This window comes from Harmonia axyridis, chromosome 2 (genome assembly GCF_914767665.1).
Source record: "Harmonia axyridis chromosome 2, icHarAxyr1.1, whole genome shotgun sequence".
NCBI lineage: Eukaryota > Metazoa > Arthropoda > Insecta > Coleoptera > Coccinellidae > Harmonia > Harmonia axyridis.
This window is the reverse complement of record NC_059502.1, coordinates 62,057,950-62,080,796: the sequence shown is the minus strand read 5'-3', so window position 1 is coordinate 62,080,796 and position 22,847 is coordinate 62,057,950. Positions and strand designations below refer to the sequence as shown.

At 37.5% G+C, this 22,847-nt stretch overlaps 1 protein-coding gene across 2 annotated transcripts in view; it reads right to left on the bottom strand.

The window, feature by feature from the left end:
• LOC123673575 overlaps positions 1-22,847 on the bottom strand; it is a 493,067-nt gene that overhangs the window by 230,190 nt on the left and 240,030 nt on the right. For both annotated transcript variants that reach the window (XM_045608159.1, XM_045608160.1), the window contains exon 5: positions 2,919-2,997. In XM_045608159.1, the coding sequence (XP_045464115.1) occupies positions 2,919-2,997 (79 nt within the window). The remainder of the gene's footprint in view (positions 1-2,918; positions 2,998-22,847) is intronic.

Here is a 22,847-nt window from a genome sequence, read left to right as displayed (position 1 = left end):
ATATCATCCCTGATATCTGGTGGTTCTGATGTTACTCTCGAGCGGAAATGTAATAATCTGATTGAAAGAATTGACGGTTGGTTTTCTGACTACGCACTTCACTTAAACCCTAATAAAACGACATTTATGAGATTTCACCATTCTCAGAAGAGTATTAATGAGCTGAATATCAGATTATATGACCAGTCATTATCTTTTAGTGACAGCACAAAGTTTTTAGGCCTATATGTTGATGCTAACCTTAACTGGAAGTCACACTGTGAATATTTGGTACCAAAAGTTAACTCTCAAAGCTATGTTCTGAGACAGCTGAAAACTGTTCTAACGGAGAAACAACTGATTCAGGTATATCATGCTAATGTTGATGCAAGACTGAGATATGGTGTCTGTTTCTGGGGTTGGTCGACACTCTGTGAGGACGTATTTGTGGCCCAGAAGAGGTGTATACGTTCTATTGCAAGTACACCGAAAACTACTAGTTGCAAAGACTATTTTAGAAAGTTTAAAATTTTGACTGTTCCGTCGTTGTTTTTGTATGAAATGTGTTTGTATGTTTTTACAAATCCCGATAAATTTAGGAGGAACTGTGATGTTCACAATTTCAATACCAGATATAGCTCGAACTTGAGAACCAACGTTTGTATGTCTAAAGTTGCATTTCGATCTCCCCATAATTTAGGCCCTCTAATATTTAATAATTTGCCAGATAATATTAAAACTTGTCAATCACTAAATGAGTTCAAAATCAAGTTGAAATCTTTTTTTATTGAGAATTGTTTTTATCGTGTGGACGAATATTTAAAAATTTTAATATGATATGTTATCTTGTTTTTATTTTTTTTTGTATAATTTAGTATTGATGATATAAGTTTGGATTTGACTATTCCTATACAGTTGTAAAATTGTCTTTGGAAATAAATGAATTGAATTGAATTGAATTGAATATCTATTTCGTGCGAGGAAATTGTTCACTCCAAAGCAGCGTCCAGCTATGGAATATTGCTCTCATGCTTGGGGTTCAGCTCCTAAGCACTCGTTACTCCTACTTGATTCCATTCAAAAATGAGCAGTGCGCCTAATAGACGATCCAACGTTAACTGCCAACCTTCATAGTCTCGATCACCGTAGGAAGGTTGGAGACTTATGCCTTTTTTACAGATACTACCACGGAAGGTGTTCTGCTGCCATTGCCTCCATGATTCCTCCAGGGGCTCAATTTGATCGACGAACAAGGCTAGCCGATAATAGTCACCAGTTTGTCGTGCATCTTTCTACAGCTAGGATATCGGTGTATCAGAAGGCTTTTCTTTACCGAACTGCAAGGCTATGGAATACCCTACCTCAAGATGTATTCCCCCTTGGTTACAACTTACAGCAGTTTAAGACACGCACAAACCGATTTCTTCTAAATTCATCTCGCGGCGCTTGAAAGGGCGTTATAAGCTCAGTCTTTTCCCGAGAGATGCGTATTAAAAAAAAAAAAAAAAGTTCGCAGTAATCATACTGCTTTGCGTCTGCCAGCGTTTAATAAGGTGCCTGCTATTTCGTTTGTTTGTCATCTTGGGTTGAGTTATGCGGTACTGATGATTCATAACAAGGGTGAAACCGGTATTTCGCTACTCTCCCTCGATGACATGCATTCTCCTTGGGTTACTTTCGATTATTATTCCTACGTAATAGCGTGGAAATCTTCTGTTTGACAATGGTTATGTTGATGGCATTTTGCTGATACATTAATCAGATAGATAATTATTATCGTATGATATTATTACACACTTGGAAATTGTACTTCTTTTTCTTTTTAGTTTTTATTCGATCAAAACGATATTTTTCGCGTTCTGGATAGGAAAAATTACAATAATTCCAAAATATGGGAGAGTATTTTGCCTAACGAACTCAATTTACACCTTGGGTGTACCCTGGAAATTACCATGAAATCAGAACCACCATTCACAATTTTCACCATTTATGCTAAAGGAACAGCGTGATAACATTCTAGCCAAATTAGTAGAATTGTAGAAGTCTGAGCTGATGACGATTTCAATCGTTTTGTTGCACTCCACTGACGGAGAAATCGAGGTCAGAATCAATCATGTCAGTTCATGCGTTTTCAAAATATATACAACTTCATTACGGAATGCCATTTTTTAAATTTGATTACTGGACTTACGGTCATATTATGTTTCTGCAAAAGCACATTTAAATTCTTCTCAACTATTTTATTATGTGTCTACAGGTGTTTTTATTGTCATGGTAGCATTTACTTTATACTGTAATGCGAACAGATTTTTCGGTACGAAGAAAAATAGTCAAAACTGTTTGATTAGATGAGAATTGTTAACCATGATAAAAAAAAACAAATCAACCGTACTCTGAGCTTCAAAATAACATTAACTGATAATTTTTTGTTCGCACGAATATTTTTTTTCCAAGAATCAAAATTCTCTCTCTGCATAAGACTCTCACAAAAGGCAAAATGGAACTTTAAAAATACTCAGTTGCGTATATCGAAGGCGAAATTTACAGACAAAACTCCGTTGAAAAATTAAAAGAATACGAATAGAAGAAGCACGCAAAAGTTGTTGACTTCCCGTTAGTGCTTTCTTTCTTAATTTTTTTTTCAGTTGGCTGCAGCCAAGAGTCCTTCGCTCGACTAGTTTACGCTATGATTCGTGAGACACAAAGCCATCAACAGACTGACGACCGTGTTTGCGTGGTTGACACATATGTATCGGAGTTATCAGCGTCAGCAAAATGGTCAGTCTGGGGAACGACCGCCACGCTGCAAGATCTAATAGCCATCAAACACGATACTCCTTGAAGACCGGTCATTTATTAACTTCAACGTATACAAAATCGGGCAGACTCCTGATGAGAATCAATTGGGATTATGTACCTAGTTGATGCAATACACTTACCAATCGTTTCCTGTTTTGGCAACATTCTGTCTCTTTCTTCCGGTTTGATGTGGTTTGGGCTCTGCAACCATGTTGACATCTGGAAATAATGGGAAATAGATTAATACTCGATTTTCGTATGACTATCCACTTCAAAAGATACATTTCAACAATAAAGATTCTGTATGTTATGATTTTTTCTAATTTTATGATTAATCGGTTTATTCTGCCAAATCTTCTAGAACAAAATCGAAAAAAAAAAACTAATAATCAGAAAACAGTGCACGTACTGTCCGTTATCTCTACGAATTTCTGTAATACCAATTAAAACAAGAAAATGATGACTGAAAACTAAAACATTGGACTTTTTAACAATCCAAGTGTAGGTACCTTCTATATATACTTTTGGAGCGAATAAATAGTGATGACCTGCGCATTCGCCATTTTGCAAATTATATTTACATCGCTATATTATTCGTCCATTAATAATATAATATAATAAACAACAGCATCAAAGAATTACACACTTACATTCGAAATAATAACATAATAATCATGAGTTTCACAATTTAGATACTCTACTGTTATATTCTATTTCATTATATTGAATATGAATGGTTTTCGAATCATAATTACTAAGAATTTTTTCAGATCACTTCTTTCGAACTTTTCCTCAGCAATTTTGCTAGATACCAGTGGATCTACATTTCCACAATGCCTATAACAGGCCAATTGTAAAGTCTCCGGTCTACCATAGTAAAACACATTTTTTTTTGGCAAAATTTTATTATTCAACATAGTTGCCTTCAAAGGCGATACAGCGATTATAGCGATCTTTCAACTTTTCGATACCATTTTTGTAGTACGAATCGTCTTTCGCATCAAAAGAGGCCTCAGTTTCGGCGATTATTTCTTCATTGGCACTAAATTTCTTTCCAGCGAGCATTCTTTTGAGATCTGAGAACAGGAAAAAGTCGCGGGGGCCAGATCTGGCGACTACGGTGAATGCAGAAGCAATTCGATACCCAATTCATGCAGTTTTGCCATTATTTTCATTGATTTGTGACATGGCGTATTGTCTTGATGAAACAGCACATTTTTCTCTTCGAATGGTGCCGTTTTTTAAAGATTTCATCCTTTGAACGATCCAATAACGTTATATAATGATCGCTGTTGATGGTCTGGCCTTTTTGGAGGTAATCAATTAATATTATACCTTGCACATGCCACAATACTGATGCCATAACATTGCCAGCTGACTGTTGTGTTTATCTTCATCCGCTAATTGCGAAGTAATCGCGAAAAATCATGAAAAGGAAATGTTTGCCTTAGTTACTTTGACGTTTTCTTTTTCTTTCGGTATTTTGAGTTTTTCTTGTTTCTTTCTCGGAACCGAGAGAACTCGATGACGAAACACCAAAATCGATGGTGTTTAGGTGAGCGGAGCCTCTATTATTTCAATATAATAGTATATATTAGACAGCGTCACAGTTAACCTGACAAACTGTGAAGATTCTCCTCAATGATGATAAATAATTGATCTTTCATCTAATCATACTCAAATTGTGATAATGTGTATATTGTAGAGTTAAAAAATCATTACACTTGAATGGGAATTCACTACAGAAAACGTTAAATAATATTAGATTTGATTCATTCAAATCATTTCATTCCAAATTTGATTCACTGAAGAAATATATAATATTATTATACCTAGCTAACTTCATCAACTTTGAAACCATATGCAGAAAATTTGATAACAATCAAGCTCTATCAGATGAAAACTCGCTATTAAGTTTCAATATATGTTTTTTATCAAAAGCGTGAAAAAAAGGCACATGGTGATAACTAAATAACGAGTAAGTATTTGAAATCAAGGATTTACTGATTCTCATTAAATTAATTCCGTCTATTTCATCTCTTAATGCAACTAGACCTAAATCGATATCAATTGAAAAACCGGAGAATATTACTAGCCGAGTGGTTTCTTCCAATTACTTTTCTGGATAAACAACATAAGTAATGAGGGATTCTTATTTGTTCTTATACCTATAAAGAACTTTCAAGTAAATAATGCTTTACGTATTGGACACGGATGGCATTGAACTTCTCAATTAATTATTTCGTTTATTGATTAGTTTCGAGGTGATGTTATGGCTTCATCAGTTCCGATTATGATGTTTTCATTGAAAATAATTCACGTATTCCTTAATTTGAGAAATTCTTCGAACAATCGTAATAAAAAGTATGAATGATAAAACTGGACTCCCCTTTTCTTTTTCAATGGCAAACTCTATATCTGAAATGAAAACTTCAAGAGTTATCTGGGAAAAATTTACTATCAGGAAAAATCGCAATTTCTAATTGAGTGCAGTTTGTGATTTGCGAAAAACATAGAACGAAACTAAAAGTCGATGTTTTGTTAACTAAATTTGACATTTCATTCATTGTAATTAATTGTTTGTAGGGATTGTTGAGAATCAATAAATTAGTACAATTCATGGAATATCGAATTCTTTTATATAAATATCGACTTTTTCAAATGTCTTCCTGAAGTCACAGACTATTACACACTGTTAGAAATTGCGGTTTTTTCTTTTATTATTTTTTTAAGGTAGAATCAAAGAAAAATAAACATAGATAGCAATTTTTACATGTCCCCAACATGATTAGATTACGTTTTTCGGATTGTGATATATTTTCAAATCTACAATTTCACTATATCGTTATGATTGTATATTATATTGAAAAAAATACACTGCACAAAAGAATTATGGAAATCTCAAATTTATTCTACAACTGAAGGTGTTCTCAATGATAATTATTTTTATCAGAATTATTCATGCATATGTTATCCACTTTCAACGTTTTTCTTCAATACAGATGTTTTTTCCCAGCAGGAATAAAAAAAGATGAGATTATCAGATTTTGAATGTATTGACTCCATTCTGAAATCAATTGTTCTCGATCAATTCTAGTAATCAATAGTTTTTCTTTCGTTTGATTTTCTACACTCGACCACTATGCAACGCGAAACACGCAATTTGACCCAAGAGGAATGTGCCCAAGCTGTAGTTTTGCGAGAAGAAGTGTGGACATACACAAGAATTGCAGAAAGGTTTGGAGTTTCCCATACAAGTGTGTCCAGATTGTTGCAGCGATTCAGGGAGACAGGTATGAATGTCCGAAGATCAGGACAGGGTAGACCATGGGTAACAACTGCCATTCAAGAACGTTACTTGAGAGTTTCTTCGTTGAGACAACGGTTTGCAACCGCTCGCCTCTTTCAAAATCAGCTTGAGCAAACTCATAGGGTGCAAATTAGCACTCAGACAATAAGAAATCGCCTCAGACACTATGATTTAAGGCCTCGTGTCGCGGCGAGAGGCTCAGGTCTTACCTCAGCCCATCGAAGGGCGCGTTTGGATTTTGCGAGAGAGCCTATCCTTTGGGAAGAGGCTGATTGGGAAAGAGTTCTCTTCACAGATGAGTGTAGATTCTGCCTCTACCATTGTGCTCGACGTCCCCTTGTATACAGACGTCCACATGAAAGATATGCTCAGTGCAATCTTTCAAAAATCAGCCTCTTCCCAATGGATATGCTCTCTCGCAAAATCCAAACGCGCCCTTCGTATGTACATTGCATACGCTGCTGAATGGAATTATCGTTGACAGCTAGTTTACATCTCGAAGGCTCTTTTGCTATGACCATGGATTCTGTTTTTTCTACAGATATCTGCATATTGAGGCATCTGGCTGCCATCAGGATAGCATAATATCTTCATGGATCTTTGTCTCAAACCGAAAATGTGCAAATGTTCACAACAAAATTATGATAAGTTTTCCATAAACGATTCATAGGCGATCGTGGTGAATCACCCTGTATAATTCAAGCAGTAATCACTGACGTGTACATTTTATATTTTTTTTTATATATCTACAAGACTCATCCAGTATATGGTCTCCAAATGTGCAATTGGCGCATGAATGACGAGCGCTCAAAATCTCCTATATCTTTCTACATTTTTTGCTGCTTTAGATATTCAAAATAAAATCAAGATTCTATATTTCCATAGATACTCAATGAAGCAAAATTATTCTGCTCACATTTCGTTTATATGTAACCATAGTAGCCATGGATTTGTTCCAGATTTTCATGTAGCCCACTACGGGATTTCACGTTCAATTTCATCGAACGAGACGTACTGTTTCAATATGCGGAGGGGATATCTGGAAGGGAAGGAGCATGATACAAAGTATCGCCGGTTATAGAAAACAACATTTTAAGCATTACGTGCTTGTCTGATACACTCACAAAACTCGATAACGCGATCAATCCTGAGCAAACGAACTTGGAAAAGTTGGTCGTGCGGGATAAATGACTTTATCCAGAATACAGAATAAAGTCTGGCCGTTGTGACTTCTATATTCCAAACAATGTTTGTTTCTCTACAAGTTATTACCAATACCACAATTTCACGAATTTTAACACGGAAGCGATTGACACAATCTTCTTTTAACTCGGTAACCACTTGATGAGAGATATATATAGGTTTATAAAGGGTGTTTTTTTAGAGCTATAGCACTTTAAATTGCAATGAATCTACGATGGATTATTCGATTGACATGAATTTAATTTATCCGCAAGATAATCTTGTGGCATTACATTTTGAATATGATTTCTGGCATATGACCGCCACGGCTGGCTCGGATGTAGTCCAATCTGGACGTCCAATTTTCGATGACTTTTTCCAACATTTGTAGCCGTATATCGGCAATAATACGGCGAATGTTGTCTTCCAAATGGTCAAGGGTTTGTGGCTTATCCGCATAGACCATTGAATTTACATAGCCCCACAGAAAGTAATCTAGCGGTGTTAAATCACAAGATCTTGGAGGCCAATTTACATGTCCAAAATGTGAAATTAGGCAATCACCAAACTTGTCTTTCAATGAATCGATTGTGGCACGAGCTGTGTGACATGTTGCGCCGTCTTGTTAGAACCACAGCTCCTGGACATCATGGTTGTTCAATTCAGGAATAAAAAAGTTAGTAATCATGGCTCTATACCGATCACCATTGACTGTAACGTTCTGGCCATCATCCTTTTCGAAGAAGTACGGACCTATGATTCCACCAGCCCATAAAGCGCACCAAACAGTCAGTTTTTCTGGATGTTACGGTGTTTCGACATACACTTGAGAATTAGCTTCACTCCAAATGCGGCAGTTTTGTTTGTTGACGTAGCCATTCAACCAGAAGTGCGCTTCATCGCTAAACAAAATAAAATGGACGTAGTGCGCGATACGTATTCCGCACAGAACCATTATTTTCGAAATAAAATTGCACTATTTGCAAGCGTTGTTCAGGCGTGAGTCTATCGATGATGAATTGCCAAACCAAACTGAGAATAAATCGATTGACAGCTGTTGAATAGGTCGCCATCTTGAACAGAAATGGCAACGTAAAGTTATATACCTCGAAAAAAAACAACCGTTACTATTAGATTATTCATTTTCTATCCAGGATCTAGACACATGAGGCACCTTGAGGATTTTTCGCCTAATCTATTGCGGGTTTTCATAGCAGTCAGAGCAGCTCTTCAAAATTGTCTTTCAACACGAGTTGAAGTTTCTGGCTCTGATAAAAAATCTTTGGCTATTTCAGACAAGTTTGGAAAACGTTTTTCTCTAATTCTGTGGTTATTCCGTTCATTCTTCCACATCTTGTAGAACAAAATCGTGCGAGAATATATCAGAAACGCACAGTTTTCATGGTTATATTTTATTATTCTATGTTGGCAATCCGAACTTTCCGCCACGGCTTTATCTGTCAATTCATCAATTTGCCTTAAAAAAATCAGTTCTGCCAACCAACATTTTTCAATGCGAAAATCACTAAATGATATTTATGGAAATGTTTCATTAATTTCAATGAAAATGCAATGAATTAGAGAAAATAATGTATAATACTCGTACAGAAGGCTCATTCTACCACTCGTTCATTCCAAAACTCGCCACTTCGTGGCTCGTTTTTGAATTTTGAACTCGTGGAAGAATATCAATGCCTTCTGCACTTGTATTATAAATAACTATTATGATATATTCATAGAGCCACTGAATTCGAATCAAGATAAATGACGTGTTTCATTATACGATTAAGGGATCTCAGTAGTTTCAGAAATACAAAATGTAAATTCAATTCAATACGTCGAAATGTGATTTCCGGTAAATTGAAATACCCATTGGATTGCTATAAAGAAATGTTCAGTCGAAATTGCCGAATTTATCGATGTGTACAAACACATTTCCTTTCATGAGTAAGATGAGGAACTTGATGACTGATCATTCTGCAGTATCATTCCTGTAATAAAACCTCTAGATAGCAGCGAATGCTTCTTGTACTCCATGCCCTTAATGACGTTGAAGAGACTTCTCCCCTCATTCAGACGAAAATCGCATTTACACTTTATAAATATTTAATATCGAGGAATTCGATATTTCGTTCTGAAATCTTCGTATCTACACAGATATTTTTTTTCCGGTGCCAGATAGCATAGAGTAGAAGTTCAAGAATACATTCTGAAACCAGATCTCTCAAATCCCAGACTGAATAAAGTTTCGGATAGGATTCGAATGAAGTCTGATATGGCACATATCAACATCATGAGTCAAATATGCTTAACTTTTTTATCCTTCTACATATCTATGGGTATTTTGGATGGCAAACAAGTAATGATTGTTTCAATACTTACCGAGATGATGTCTTCTACATTATTGCGGATTGCACTCTATGTTTATTTTGGAAAATGAATTCTGATCAGTTCAGAACAATTATAGTGAAGTAGGTAGTTACTGAGGGAGAGTGAAAGCGAAAACATAACTGAATTTGGGTATGGTTTGATATGAAGAAATGAGACTATTATCTCAAAACCTGTTAAAAGTGAATCCATATCGGTAGAGGTGTTTTCTTTTTTTTTTCAAATTTCCTTAATGTGTTATTATTTGTGCAAATGTCTTTCGAATTGTGAAACGTGGGAAAGTTGCTTCATGTAGAATTTCATACTTACCACATAATCCGAACCAAAGGAGGAACCGAAAGAGAAATACTCTGGCGGAATCACTCAAAAAGTTTTCTTCGAAATTTTGATTCTAGGAGATCCAAGAAGTACCTGGATCTTAGTAAAAATATGCTGGATTCCCCACAGGGCATTGTCGCCTTAGGAACCACCTCATGAGAATGGGTCTACCCAAAATGACGAGTGCAGATTCCGTGGGGAGGAGAATGAAACTCCGGATCACCAGGTGACGGAATGCCTCACCATCGTTAGCCTTTACCAAGGTGAAAAAAAACCGAAGAGGTCACCACACGCAGCTGGTTGCAGACATTGCAGAGGCTGGACTGTATTGGTGTTACGGGAGCTATGCACACAGCAGCGCTAAAAGGTTATGCTTGATCTGCCACCTTTATAAATGGGAGGAAATGTAGCTTTTTCGAAGCAATAAGAATATATTGAACTATACATTGAACTAATTAGATTTAAACCTCTTGGAAAAACCCTGCCAACTATCTTCGATTTCGAAGTACGCTTTGAAACGATCATTTACGACCATCTCAGTGCAACGAACTTTGTAAATCGCTTCAACAAAAAGTCCTTCATTTGGTATACAGATGGCTCCAAATCAGAAAGAAGAACAGGTATTGGGGTATATGAGCCTAAAACAAGGATCTCTAGATCCCTGGAAAGTGAGCTCTGTCTTTTGAAAACCGAAACAATAGCTGTCTATACTTGAGCTCAAGAGTTTCTCAAGACAAATCTCTCATTTACATTACTACGGACAGCCAGCCCACGCTGTGAGGTCCTGGAATCATATAGGCAGGGGCCTCTAATGACATAGGAGGGCCGTAATACCATAAAGCACTTGACCAGAGGCAACAATGCTCTACTATGGATACCCGGATATTATGATATTGAAGAAAAGCCAATGAAATGAAACAAGGTTAACACCTGTTGGTCCTGAGCCCTTCTGTGGGCTTGAAAAAGACCAATATAAGCCACATCTCAACACCAAGCATGCGGTCGACAAAACAATGCAGAAATATTGGAGAGATCATTCTATGGAGGAGGTACAGGACAAGCTGAAAACGACGGTGCCCCAAATTTTTACATTCATTCACCGCCGGTGGTGTGCTCAGGGGAGGACTATATCCCAGCGATCGAGCCGAGAACTAAATCGCTGCCCACGAGAGGGCTGCCGTATGGCCCCCGTGAAACCAGGATGTGCAGAGCTGGTTGCGGTAAGGTAGAGTCCCTTTCCCATATGCTCCTGCCATGCCCACTTGGCCATACCAAGCGGATGAACAGACACAATTTTGTCGTGAAGAGGATCGTCGATGCAGCTAGAAAGAAGGGATGGAAGGTTGTCGAGGATCCTCACATCAGGGACACCAGAGGCAAGCTCAACAAGCCCGATATGGTCTGCACTAAAGGTGCGGATGTGATAGTTGCAGACGTGGGGGTGTCATGGAAGGCCCCTAGGTCGCTCTCTGAAACATATCTTCTGAAGAGAGCGACATATGATCAGCCAGAGCTGTTGGAGGTGGCGGCGGCAAGAAATCCTGGCAGGAGCATCCGAGTGCTACCCTTCATTATCGAAGCAAGGAGGTTCTGGTGCCGAGAAATCAGTGCCCTTTTGCAAGCCCTCTCAATAGACACCACGCAAATTAGAAGGGATCTCGTGATGACAACTCTACGAGGAGGATGGTCCATCCACAAAGATGTCAGTCGCAGAGCGTGGGATTAGCATTTTATTTTTTGCTTCCTCTGGCAAGATCCTCAGAGCGTAATCGATCTTTTGTGTGTGTTGCATGTGTTCGTGTTCGGGATTATGGCCTTTTCCGCTCTAAGTGTGTGAGAGTGAACGGTTGAGCGTTATCATAGACAATTTCTGATTTTCACTTATACCATTGTTCACTGCCTACATTCCATTTTTTACCTTGTGATGTATACTTATATGTACCATTGAATTGTGTCCTGTATACACTTGCACTATTTGTAATTCATACTGTTTACTTGAATGAAGATCTTCAATAGCGGTCCAATAATTGGAGTGAGACAATAGAAAAACCCACTGGAGGAACACTTCAGGTATTGCTCAGGCAAAGAAATTTGTGGTGCTTTCACCGACCCATACCGGGAAGTTCTTGGAGCTACAACGAGCTTAGCTTCGGGTAATGGTGAGAGTGCTGACAGAACACTGTGAAAAGGAGGTAGAAACAGTCGAATGAATATTTAGTCCGGGACTGACTGACCTAAGAACCGCTCTCACGGGAATTTCAGTTCTGGATACTCACGAAGTAATAGCTAATAAAAATAGGGTAATAGGGCACCGGCATTGGAATATATGGACCTAAACTGAGGATTTCTAAAGCCCTGGGAAGTGAGCCCTCGATTCTACAGACCGAGATAATGGCTGTTTATGTATGCGCTCAGGAGTGTCTCGAAATGAACCTCAAGGGGGCGCATATCTACATCACCACGAACAGCCAAACCACGCTGAGATCCCTGGAATCGTGTTGTCAGGGGTCTCTGCTGACTTGGGAGTGCTGTAACACCATAAAGCAACTGGCCAGATAAAATGAGGTGACTCTACTATGGATACCAGGGCACTGTGGAGTTGAAAAAAATGAAAGAGCGGATGAACTTGCAGAAAGTGCATCAAGGTTGAGACCTGCTGGACCTGAGACTTTCTGTGGAATAGGAAGAGACCAATATTAAGCTGCGGTCCTAACACTCCTAGACTTGTTCAGGCAAAGAAATTCGTGAAGATTTCTCCTACCTACGCCAAAAAGCTCCTGAAGCTGACGCGAGCCGAGCTTCGGGTGATGGTGGGACTGCTGACGGGGCACTGTCGGTACAAACATCATTTGTACCGTATGGGAAAGTCAGCAGACGAGATTTGCAGGCTCTGTGGATCGGAAGCAGAAACAGCCGAACACTTGCTTTGCAAGTGTCCGGAGCTGGCTGGCCTAAGAACCATTCACATGGGTAAGCCGGTCCTAGAGGTTATCAATTTTATTAACGTCGTTGACGACCTCCCTGGGTTTCTATAAATGAGTAGAGTAGTGAATAAAAAATCTGCATGGTCGCAGTTCCCGGAAGGCTTACCGAACCAAAACGACCCCAGTTCAAATAATAATAAGTAATAGCTAAGGCTTCTAAGGATGTCGTCAGTTTCGTAAGCAGTATCGTCGGCCTCCCTGGATTTGTATTAATAGGCAGGGTTAAGAACAAAAGATCAACTTGGTCGCTGTTCCCGGAAGGTTAACAGAACCGCAACGACTCCAATTCAGTGAATAAAAATAATAATACACATTTTGTATGTGGCTATACCGTTTTGTTTGCATTCTTCATTGATGAAATATACTCATAAAATGCTATTCTTTCATTTCTTCAGCTATTTCAAGAGAAAAATTATTTTTTTTCCTCATTTTTACATGAGCATGTAACTTTTCAATGTCGAGAATAGTATCATCTGTTCACATTGAAAACCTACTTTAATCCACAACAAAAATTCACCCCCTCAAAACATTTGCACTCATTTGAAAACACCCTGTATTCACAACATTCAGTTAAAACATGAATTGAAAGTCGGACATAAATGTTCATTCCGCTGTTACAAAACCCCGTGCTACATAACCGATCATAAGGTACAACATTGATGGATCATTCTCATTTTCTTGTATTCCGACCGCCCCAAGGCTATCCCGCAGAACACACACGGACACGTTAGACACATCTTCGGCCTCAAGCATATGATATATTGGAGTTCTGCATTAGCCGGATTGCAATCACGTGGATCCGCCCTGTCCGACACATATTTCATGCCCCATTGTGTGGATTAACAAAACCCTGGTTACATTTTGAGTTACTGCTTCATTTACTAATCTGACGGAGTTCTACCTATAAGTGCTGGAGCGCATAATACCTAGTGGTTATTTATGATTCTTGTAGGCTCCATTGTATAAAACATGTGGCCGAAATTCCACCTTTCTGTGCGTGAAAGTTGTTAACTCGGATGATTTATCCAGAAATTTCATTTCGCATATAGTTGGACATCTAATAAGATAATGAGATTTTTAGAAGACTACAACGTGCCAGCGATTTCGTCCACAAGATAGGCTTGCTTTTAATGACTTCTTACTCTTTTCTTTACATCCAAAGGATATAATTATATTGATGAAAGTCTTCATTTAATTAATATAATGAAAAATAATTATTAACTTGTGCATTAATAAGGATAATTGAAAATGCGAAATTCAGAACATTGCGTTGAGCAAAACTCCTCAATATGAACTCATGATTGGCCTGATTCATTGATCAAAAAAAAATTCATTATTACAACCAAGCTCAAATATATTTATCCAGCCAAAATATGACATAACCAAAAGAAACTGTATACAGAAGGCACAAAATAGTGAAGGGTGTTTTTTTTTCGAGGTATATAACTTTAAGTCGGCATTTCTGTTCAAGATGGCAACCGATTTAACAGCTGTCAAGTGATTTATTTTCAGTTTGTTTGGCAATTCATCGTGAATAGACTTACTCCTGAACAACGCTTGCAAATAGTGTAATTTCATTTCGAAAATAATGGTTCTGTGCGGAATACGTATCGCGCACTACGTCCATTTTATCGTCGACCAAATCGTCCATCAGAGCAGTTAATTCGATTAACCATGGAACGTTTTCGCACCACGTTTACTCTTATTGATAACTCGCATCCCCAGAGACGCCGTACGGTGCGTACAGAAGAAGCTATTGCTGCTGTAGAGCGTAGCATTGAGGAAGACCCTATCCATGTGTCTATCCGCCATCGAGCACAGGAATTGGATCTGTGTCCATCCACTTTATGGAAGATTTTGCGGAAGGATCTTGGTTTGCGTGCTTACAAAATCCAACTCGTGCAAGAATTGAAGCCAAACGATCATCAAGTAAGGCGTAGATTCGTCGAATGGGCCCAAAATGAGATTGCCGTTGTTCCCGATTTTCAAAAGCGAATTTTGTTGAGCGATGAAGCGCACTTCTGGTTGAATGGCTTCGTCAACAAACAAAACTGCCGCATTTGGAGTGAAGCTTATCCTCAAGTGTATGTCGAAACACCGTTACATCCAGAAAAACTGACTGTTTGGTGCGCTTTATGGGCTGGTGGAATCATTGGTCCGTACTTCTTCAAAAACGATGATGGCCAGAACGTTACAGTCAATGGTGATCGGTATAGAGCCATGATTACTAACTTTTTCATTCCTGAATTGAACAACCATGATGTCCAGGAGCTGTGGTTCCAACAGGACGGCGCAACATGTCACACAGCTCGTGCCACAATCGATTTATTGAAAGACACGTTTGGTGACCGCCTAATTTCACGTTTTGGACCTGTGAATTGGCCTCCAAGATCTTGTGATTTAACACCGCTAGACTGCTTTCTGTGGGGCTATGTAAAGTCATCAATCTATGCGAATAAGCCACAAACCCTTGACCATTTGGAAGACAACATTCGCCGTGTTATTGCCGATATACGGCCACAAATGTTGGAAAAAGTCATCGAAAATTGGACGTCAAAATTGGACGACATCCGAGCCAGCCGTGGCGGTCATATGCCAGAAATCATATTCAAAATGTAATGCCACAAGATTATCTTGTGGATAAATAAAATTCATTTCAATCGAATAATCCATCGTTGTTTCATTGCATTTAAAAGTTCTATAGTTCTAAAAAAAACTCCCCTTAGTAGAGATGTAAACCCCAAGGTTTCTATACTATTCTACTCACAATCTATCACATCAATAATCAAGTTTTGTTAACATTTATTACTTACTTTTATATTAGTTGTGATGGTACATATTATTTTCAAGCAACTTGTGAGTTCGTTGTTAGGAAACATAAAAAGTTATTTGATTCAACCATAGATTGTATCTGACAAAATGGCTATGATCATAGATAAGATAAGTGATAATGGTGGCAATAATATGTGCAGATAAAGAAAGTGACAGATGCTAGCCGGGAAAGTGACACTTGCTACCAGGGAAAGTGACATTTGCTCGCCGGAAAAGTGTGATGTATGTAATGATGCCCTGTTTTGAAGGTGCGAAATCCATAGAGAACCTACTGATTATGCTTGAATCAGCTGACTACAATACTCTAATGCAATTGTTGTTTTCGTACTGTATAATTTCCATGTACCATTCTCCAACTGTTATTCTCCTTTTGGTCCTGCTGTATTCTAGAAACAATCGAGACTGTAGTTGGGGAGTCCTAACAGAATTAAATCATGAAAATCCAATAAGGATGGTCGCCGTTCTCTTGTATATTGTTCGCAAGATCCAACAATAATTTTCTGTTCTGCGGTTAAGCCAATTTTCGTCCGCTGGTCCCAGAATTGAATTATAAATTCTTATTAGTATCATAAATGGAATACAACCGGCTCCATGACGTGAGTTCGGAATTCATAACGTTAATTCCGTTAATTTAATGAAGAAAGTCAATTACAAACTAGCACTCTAGTTAAAATTGTACAACGGCCAAATTGTTCAGTTCCTGCGGGCTGGATATAACGGAGGCTATGTACGATACAAATTCGCAAGGTTAATACATGAAGAGGGGCGAATTCAGCTTGTTGGGATGTCTAGTTACGTTCTCCTTGGTTATAAATGATTGATTGCACTTGGGATCAAGTGCTACATATCATATTTCAGGAATCCATCAGCAGGAAAATGAACAGCGTCAGAATTAACTTCATAGCAATCTTGAGTTAGGCAGGCAGCCCAACTTATGCTGTATGCTTTTATAGTATGAACATAATTGGTCATTGTTTATCATCTCTGATCATTTGTTATATATGCAAAAAAAAATCCTTTGATTCTGTGGATTTTTTTAGGTTTTTAATGTTTTCTCAAGAAATTTTTTCCCACCAATTTCACATCTGTCTCAATCTAATCTATTATACCTGTAGGATTCAGTTATTGTTCCCTGTAAATAATTGAGATGGTCAACAGGATGCTTGGAGACCTATTTTAGTGTCTTCAAGTGTCGTGGGCATGACAGTTTCAATTAATTTACAGGGAACGAATTGTTATTCTACATATAATGTAAAAGGGATGTGTAATTCTTCGGGGTGTCGAAGATGTGTCATGCCGGTTGTAAAACTTAAGAGATTTACTGGGGTTAGGAAAGATCGAAGACAAGACGGTTGTACCAGATGTGTCACATCTGTGTATCTGGTTCTAGTCCTTCGAGAATATTCGATTTCAAGGAATCCGCGAAGAGCTTTGTGGGCAGTACGGCGAAACTTTTATTGGACTAGAGGATGGTACTTTCCCTAAGGGTGTGGTCAAGCCGGAAGGAGGGAAGGATATTCAGAGTAGACGGTGGAAGTAAGTTCGAGTCGAGAGTCAGAGTTAAGTCGAAGACGAGTCAAGTTGAAGTTGCCATTTTATTTTTAAAATAATCCAAATTTTCCTTCGTAACTCCAATTCACGAACACCCAGTATAAGATGAGAACAATCGAATTGGTAATAACAAAAAAATATTTCGAGTTATTTGTTTCAAACTTTGTCATCAAACCTCTTTTTCTTACATTATAGATATGAGTAAATAATGTCGAGAAAAATTTTTTTCTCGATAATCTCCCAAGAAAAAAAAGATCAACGCATGTGCTCATGCGGTGTTTCCTAAGGATACATTACCCTGTGAGGAATCGAGTGAGGAGGTGCAGTATATTTTTGCTAAGATCCAGATACTGCTTGGATCTCGTAGAGACAAAGTTTTGAAGAAACCTTTTGGAATGTCCCCAGCCAGAAAGATTATGAATTGCCAAATCTTACTGAACAAAAATGTCAACAAAGTTTGACATTCCAAACTGTCAAACCGTAGACAACAATAATCGAACCTTGTTATGCAGCTAAAAATTACTCCTCATTCAACTTTCAAACCAAATATATCCTTTTAGAAAATTCAGATTGTAAGCGAGGAAATCAATTAAAAGATATGTTTTCAACATATCGTAACCGTTATAATATTTAGCTAGCAAATTTTCATTCAAAAAATTTTACTAATACAAAAAAAAAGAGAAGACAAAAAACACTAGACTTAATTTTTATCGAAAATCTGCCGTAAATTTTCAAAAATTGCTAATCTCTACTGAATGAGAACGGCAGTTAGAGACATATTGCATCCTTTCCAATATGACCGAAAAAATTTTTACAAATATGCCCTCCTTGGTTCGGAGATTCTCAGTAGTTCATGAATGGTGGGGATAATCGTCGTCTATTCCGATTTGTACCAATGGAACGAGGACCACTGAGATGGTTATTTAACGTTTCCTCAAAGGCAGAAACATTGGCACACCATTACTGAGGGTTGTTTCGAATATTGGCACAGCCTGCGAGCTGGCTTCTCAATCGAGCACCATCTTGTTCATTGAGCAATAACGAGTAGTTAATTAGGGTTTATAATTGATGGTATTAATTAACCAAGTTTACTAAATCCCCAATTCCCGGCGAGATTGATTGCGATTGCAAATAGAAATCTTGTAATCAGGAATCAATCGCAATCCAGATGTGGCATTTATTTCTTTCAATTGATATTTAGGACACTAATAACGGCATTTCGATTATTTTGAATGAAGAGAAGTTCGAAGTTAGGAATAGCTATTGAACAAAAATATGTGATCTAAAGTCGACAGATCTACTTGTTGAATTCAATTCCTAATGGATGGTTGAGTCGATCATCAACAGAATTTGAACATTTGTTAACTGTTTGTTATTGAGAGGGGTTCATACCACGTGGTATTTTAGTGATCTGTCAAACTACTCCTCTTTCCTCAGTTTTTTTGAGAGCCACGACTTCTCAGGATGCGTGAATGTATTTCAAAAGTTCCTCTGATTGACAGCCCTTTTCTACCACATGTAGAAATTGAAAATAGGTTTTTACGTCTTTATTTTTAATTTTAGAAGAATCGTTTTTACAGACTTTGACAAGATTTTCTCTTTAATATTTTCATGTAAACAATTTTTTTCCATTCCAAAGAAATGTATGCAGATGTACATTTTTCTTCCGAAATCCATTGTTTTTGTAGAAGCTTTTTATATTCCTGTAGATAAATATTGCTGTATTCCAAGAACGTAAATGGCGCATGAATGAACAAGCGATTAGATGGTCCTGATTTCACGTCAGTGCGGTTCCTCATTTTGTTTGAATTTTGTTCTACGATTTTAATTTATATTATATTCTGCATGGAGTTTAAATTTGTTATTCTCTACACAGTTCAATTTTTGTTCTTAAGAAGAAGCATTTGAAGAAATCCCGTATCATAATCCTCCTGATATTAGAAAATGTTTGTGAAACTTCAGTATCTGTCTCTATCAGAGAGCTGATGAGAATTGTTCATCATGTTGACAGTTCATGAACAAGACCTGCTACAGGCACTGAGGAAAACCCAAAATATTTTCTAGGAGGAAGCTTTTCTCCATTTAATGAGTTCAAAATGACGAAATAATAAATAGAATGAATTTTCAATTTATGGTCGAGCTCTAATTTTGAAATTTATGCTTATTGTTGTTTTTAATGAAAATAGACAACCTGATAATAAGGTTATTCGAAGTTCAACTCCAAAACTTTAAGACTCTCCGAAAGATGGTTGAACAATCTGATGCCATAGTACGTTGGTGAGTACTGAAATTTAGTTGTGATATGTTTTGGGAATATAGAGAATATATTTATGGTTGAAAACGCATGAAAAACTTTACAATAAGTTGGAAATAAAGGAGAGTCTACAGAACTCCACTGGTAAAAGGTTGAAAATGAGTCGTATTATTTTTTTCTGAGCGATGAATTCACGATGACTCGAGAAGGATTTTCCCCATAACAAGACATGGTAGCTCAGTAGCTTAGGTGAGAAAGGGTTGAGAAATAATAGACGCAAATCAGATATATTAATGCACAACTCTTGACTACTTTCTTTCGCCATAATTTTTTTTCTGTCGCTATTATATTATATTAATTATTATAATACTAGAAGATATATAACTTGATCCTTGATCATAATGAGTATTTACCTATCTTGAATTCGAAGTGTTTTTTCTCACATTACGGAGCAATAATGTGGCTATTCTTGTTGTATAAAACGCATGCCAACCAAATATCAATATGGGCTCATTCCTTTTAGATGTTGGCGACACTTTTCGGTATTGTTCGTGTGAAACAAGTAGCTACCAATATGTTTCCTTCAAACCGAATGACGCGTCTGGCTTAGATTCAATAATGAAAGCACGTGTTCACGTAAACCGTGAGGCTTAATATCGTGATCTACCTACCTATGACGATATTATGTAGATTTCAGAACGTAACTGTCTCAGATTAAAATTGAAGCCGGAATTCACTCTAGAACAAGACATCTGAGAGTGTGGCATTACTCCTGGATGGATTTATCATTGCGCTTGAATAGGATTTCAATTGTCACAGACTGAACTTTCCCAGATGTCATTTTTCTTGTTGAAAGTGATTGAATTGTAACAATGTTTGTGTACTATTTCCATATTCTTTTGATTGCAAATAACATCCCAAACTTAACAATTTCGTTCATTATTTCATAACTCACATTTTCGAATCCCTAGTTAATATTGCATATTTTATAATGAATTGTCCACTGAGCTATTTTGACACAAGAAGAATTGTATGGGCGAATCAATTGCCTTATTCAATTATACGTATTATTTTCACTTCTGTGTTCAGATACATGGTATTTTGTTAAACAAACTATTTTGCAGGTGGTGTCTACACTGAAAACATATTCACTATTACAGATAAGACAATGTTAAAAATATTCAAATATATTGTTTTTGAGTAATTCAATGAGATAATTAGGTACAGTCTTTAAGATAGTCCATCAGAATTAGTCATTCTCTAAGAGAGTTTGAAGTCGTTCAGTTACACAGGCGTACAACTTTGTTTCCACCGTTTTTTCCGAAATTCGAGGCTTTATTGTAAAAAACTGGTTAACATTCCGGATTCAAAGTATTGTCCATCGCTGGCCACTATTTTCTCCCATCTTTCAAGCTGTGTACAATCCCGCGTTGAAAACACTGGTCATCTGTTGAAACGATTCACGAATAGATCCAATTTTTACTTCTCCATAAGACAGGAAATGCTGGTCAGCCAGGCCGTGAGCCATTGATGGAAACAAGTAATGGTTCGAGGGTGCAACGTCTGGAGAAAACAGCAGATGTGGTAGGACTTCCCATTTCAACGTTTACCAACCATGTCATGACCACTTTCGCAACATGTGGTCAAACATTGTCATGCTGTAAAATCACTTTATCATGTCTCTTGTTGTATTGTGGGCGTTTGTCTTACAATGTTCGTCTCAAACGGATTGATTGCATTCGATAATGATTGCCTGTGATTGTTTCAGTCAGTTTTAAGAACTCATAATTCACTACGCTGAGCTGGTTCCAACAAATGCTGATCATGACCATGAATATTCGGTTTGGCCGTCGACGTGGGAGCATGGCCGAGATATCCCCATGATTTTCTGTACTTGGGATAATCGCAATGAACCCATTTTTAGTCTCCAGTGGCAATACGTTGCAGAAATCATTTCCGCATTTGCCTTGAAAACAGCTGTTTACAAGCAAACAAACGCCGTTCAACATCTCTCGGCTTCAATTCGTACGGCACCCAATATCCTTGCTTCTGAATCATTCTCATTACATTCAGGCGTTTTGAAATGGTCGTTGCGTCACTCCCAATGATACTGCCAATTCTTGTTGCGTTTGACACGTGTCTTGATCAAATAATGCCTCCAATTCTGCATCTTCGAAAACCTTCTCTCTGTTACCGCCATGCCGTCGAAATCACCGTTCTTGAAGCGTTGAAACTACTATCGGCACGTTCTCTAACTAATAGCGGCCTCACCATAGGTATTTGAGAACATTCGATGAGCTTCAGCCGCAGATTTCTTCATATTGCCAGAAAAGCCAGAAAATTCGTAAGCTGATATGTTTAATCAAGAATAACTTTATGATGCAGACACAAATCGACTAAGATTTCGATGTCATTATGTTATATAACAAATACCTAAGCTTATTGTATGACATCTACGATCCATTTATTTCGACTACCTCTTACCGCTACAGGCATCTATTGCAAAACGGCGGAAGCAAAGTTTTACACCTAATATTTGGGGATTACTTGGATATGGTAAAATGTCATTTATAATCACGTTTTAAGTCATTTCAAGAATCAAAAAAATATCACTTGCAATGAAATTTGGACCAAAATAAATCCCATCACTTCTCCAGGAAACATTTTTCTCATATTTCGACAACAATGTTGTCATATATTCTTTGCATTTTCTTACTTTAGGTACTGCAAAATTAACTCTGCTGTATCTTGGGAACTATGAAGGAATTAATTTCTATTCACATTTAACTAAAATCCTTCAATTTCAAGAGTAAGCACCTATGTATATGATAGTATATTCTGCAGTACATATTCCCTCCACCCTAAAAAAAAGATGTAGGAGGGCTGGAGGCGATCTAGCCAATCTGGCGAACCGGAAGTGAATTCCGATGTCGTCATGAGTTCAAGATAACGGAAATAGATAATTATTGGTAGCTTTCCGAGTTGGAATCACCGGCCGTCCGGGTTGTTTATACTACGGGACGGTTTTGCTTTCGATATCAGAAATTCGTAATTAATTTCAATTAGGAATTAATGGAGTTATAAAGGAGATTTTCTACTTTGTTATTTCTATTCAAGTTGGGGAACTTTGGGAAAGATAGAGGCTTCTGCTGAAACAGTGGGGTTCTAATTACTGTTAGCCTTAACTCTGTAGTCTTTCGGCTGCTGGATCTTTTATGCTCCAGATTATAATTGATAGGTATTTCCAAAA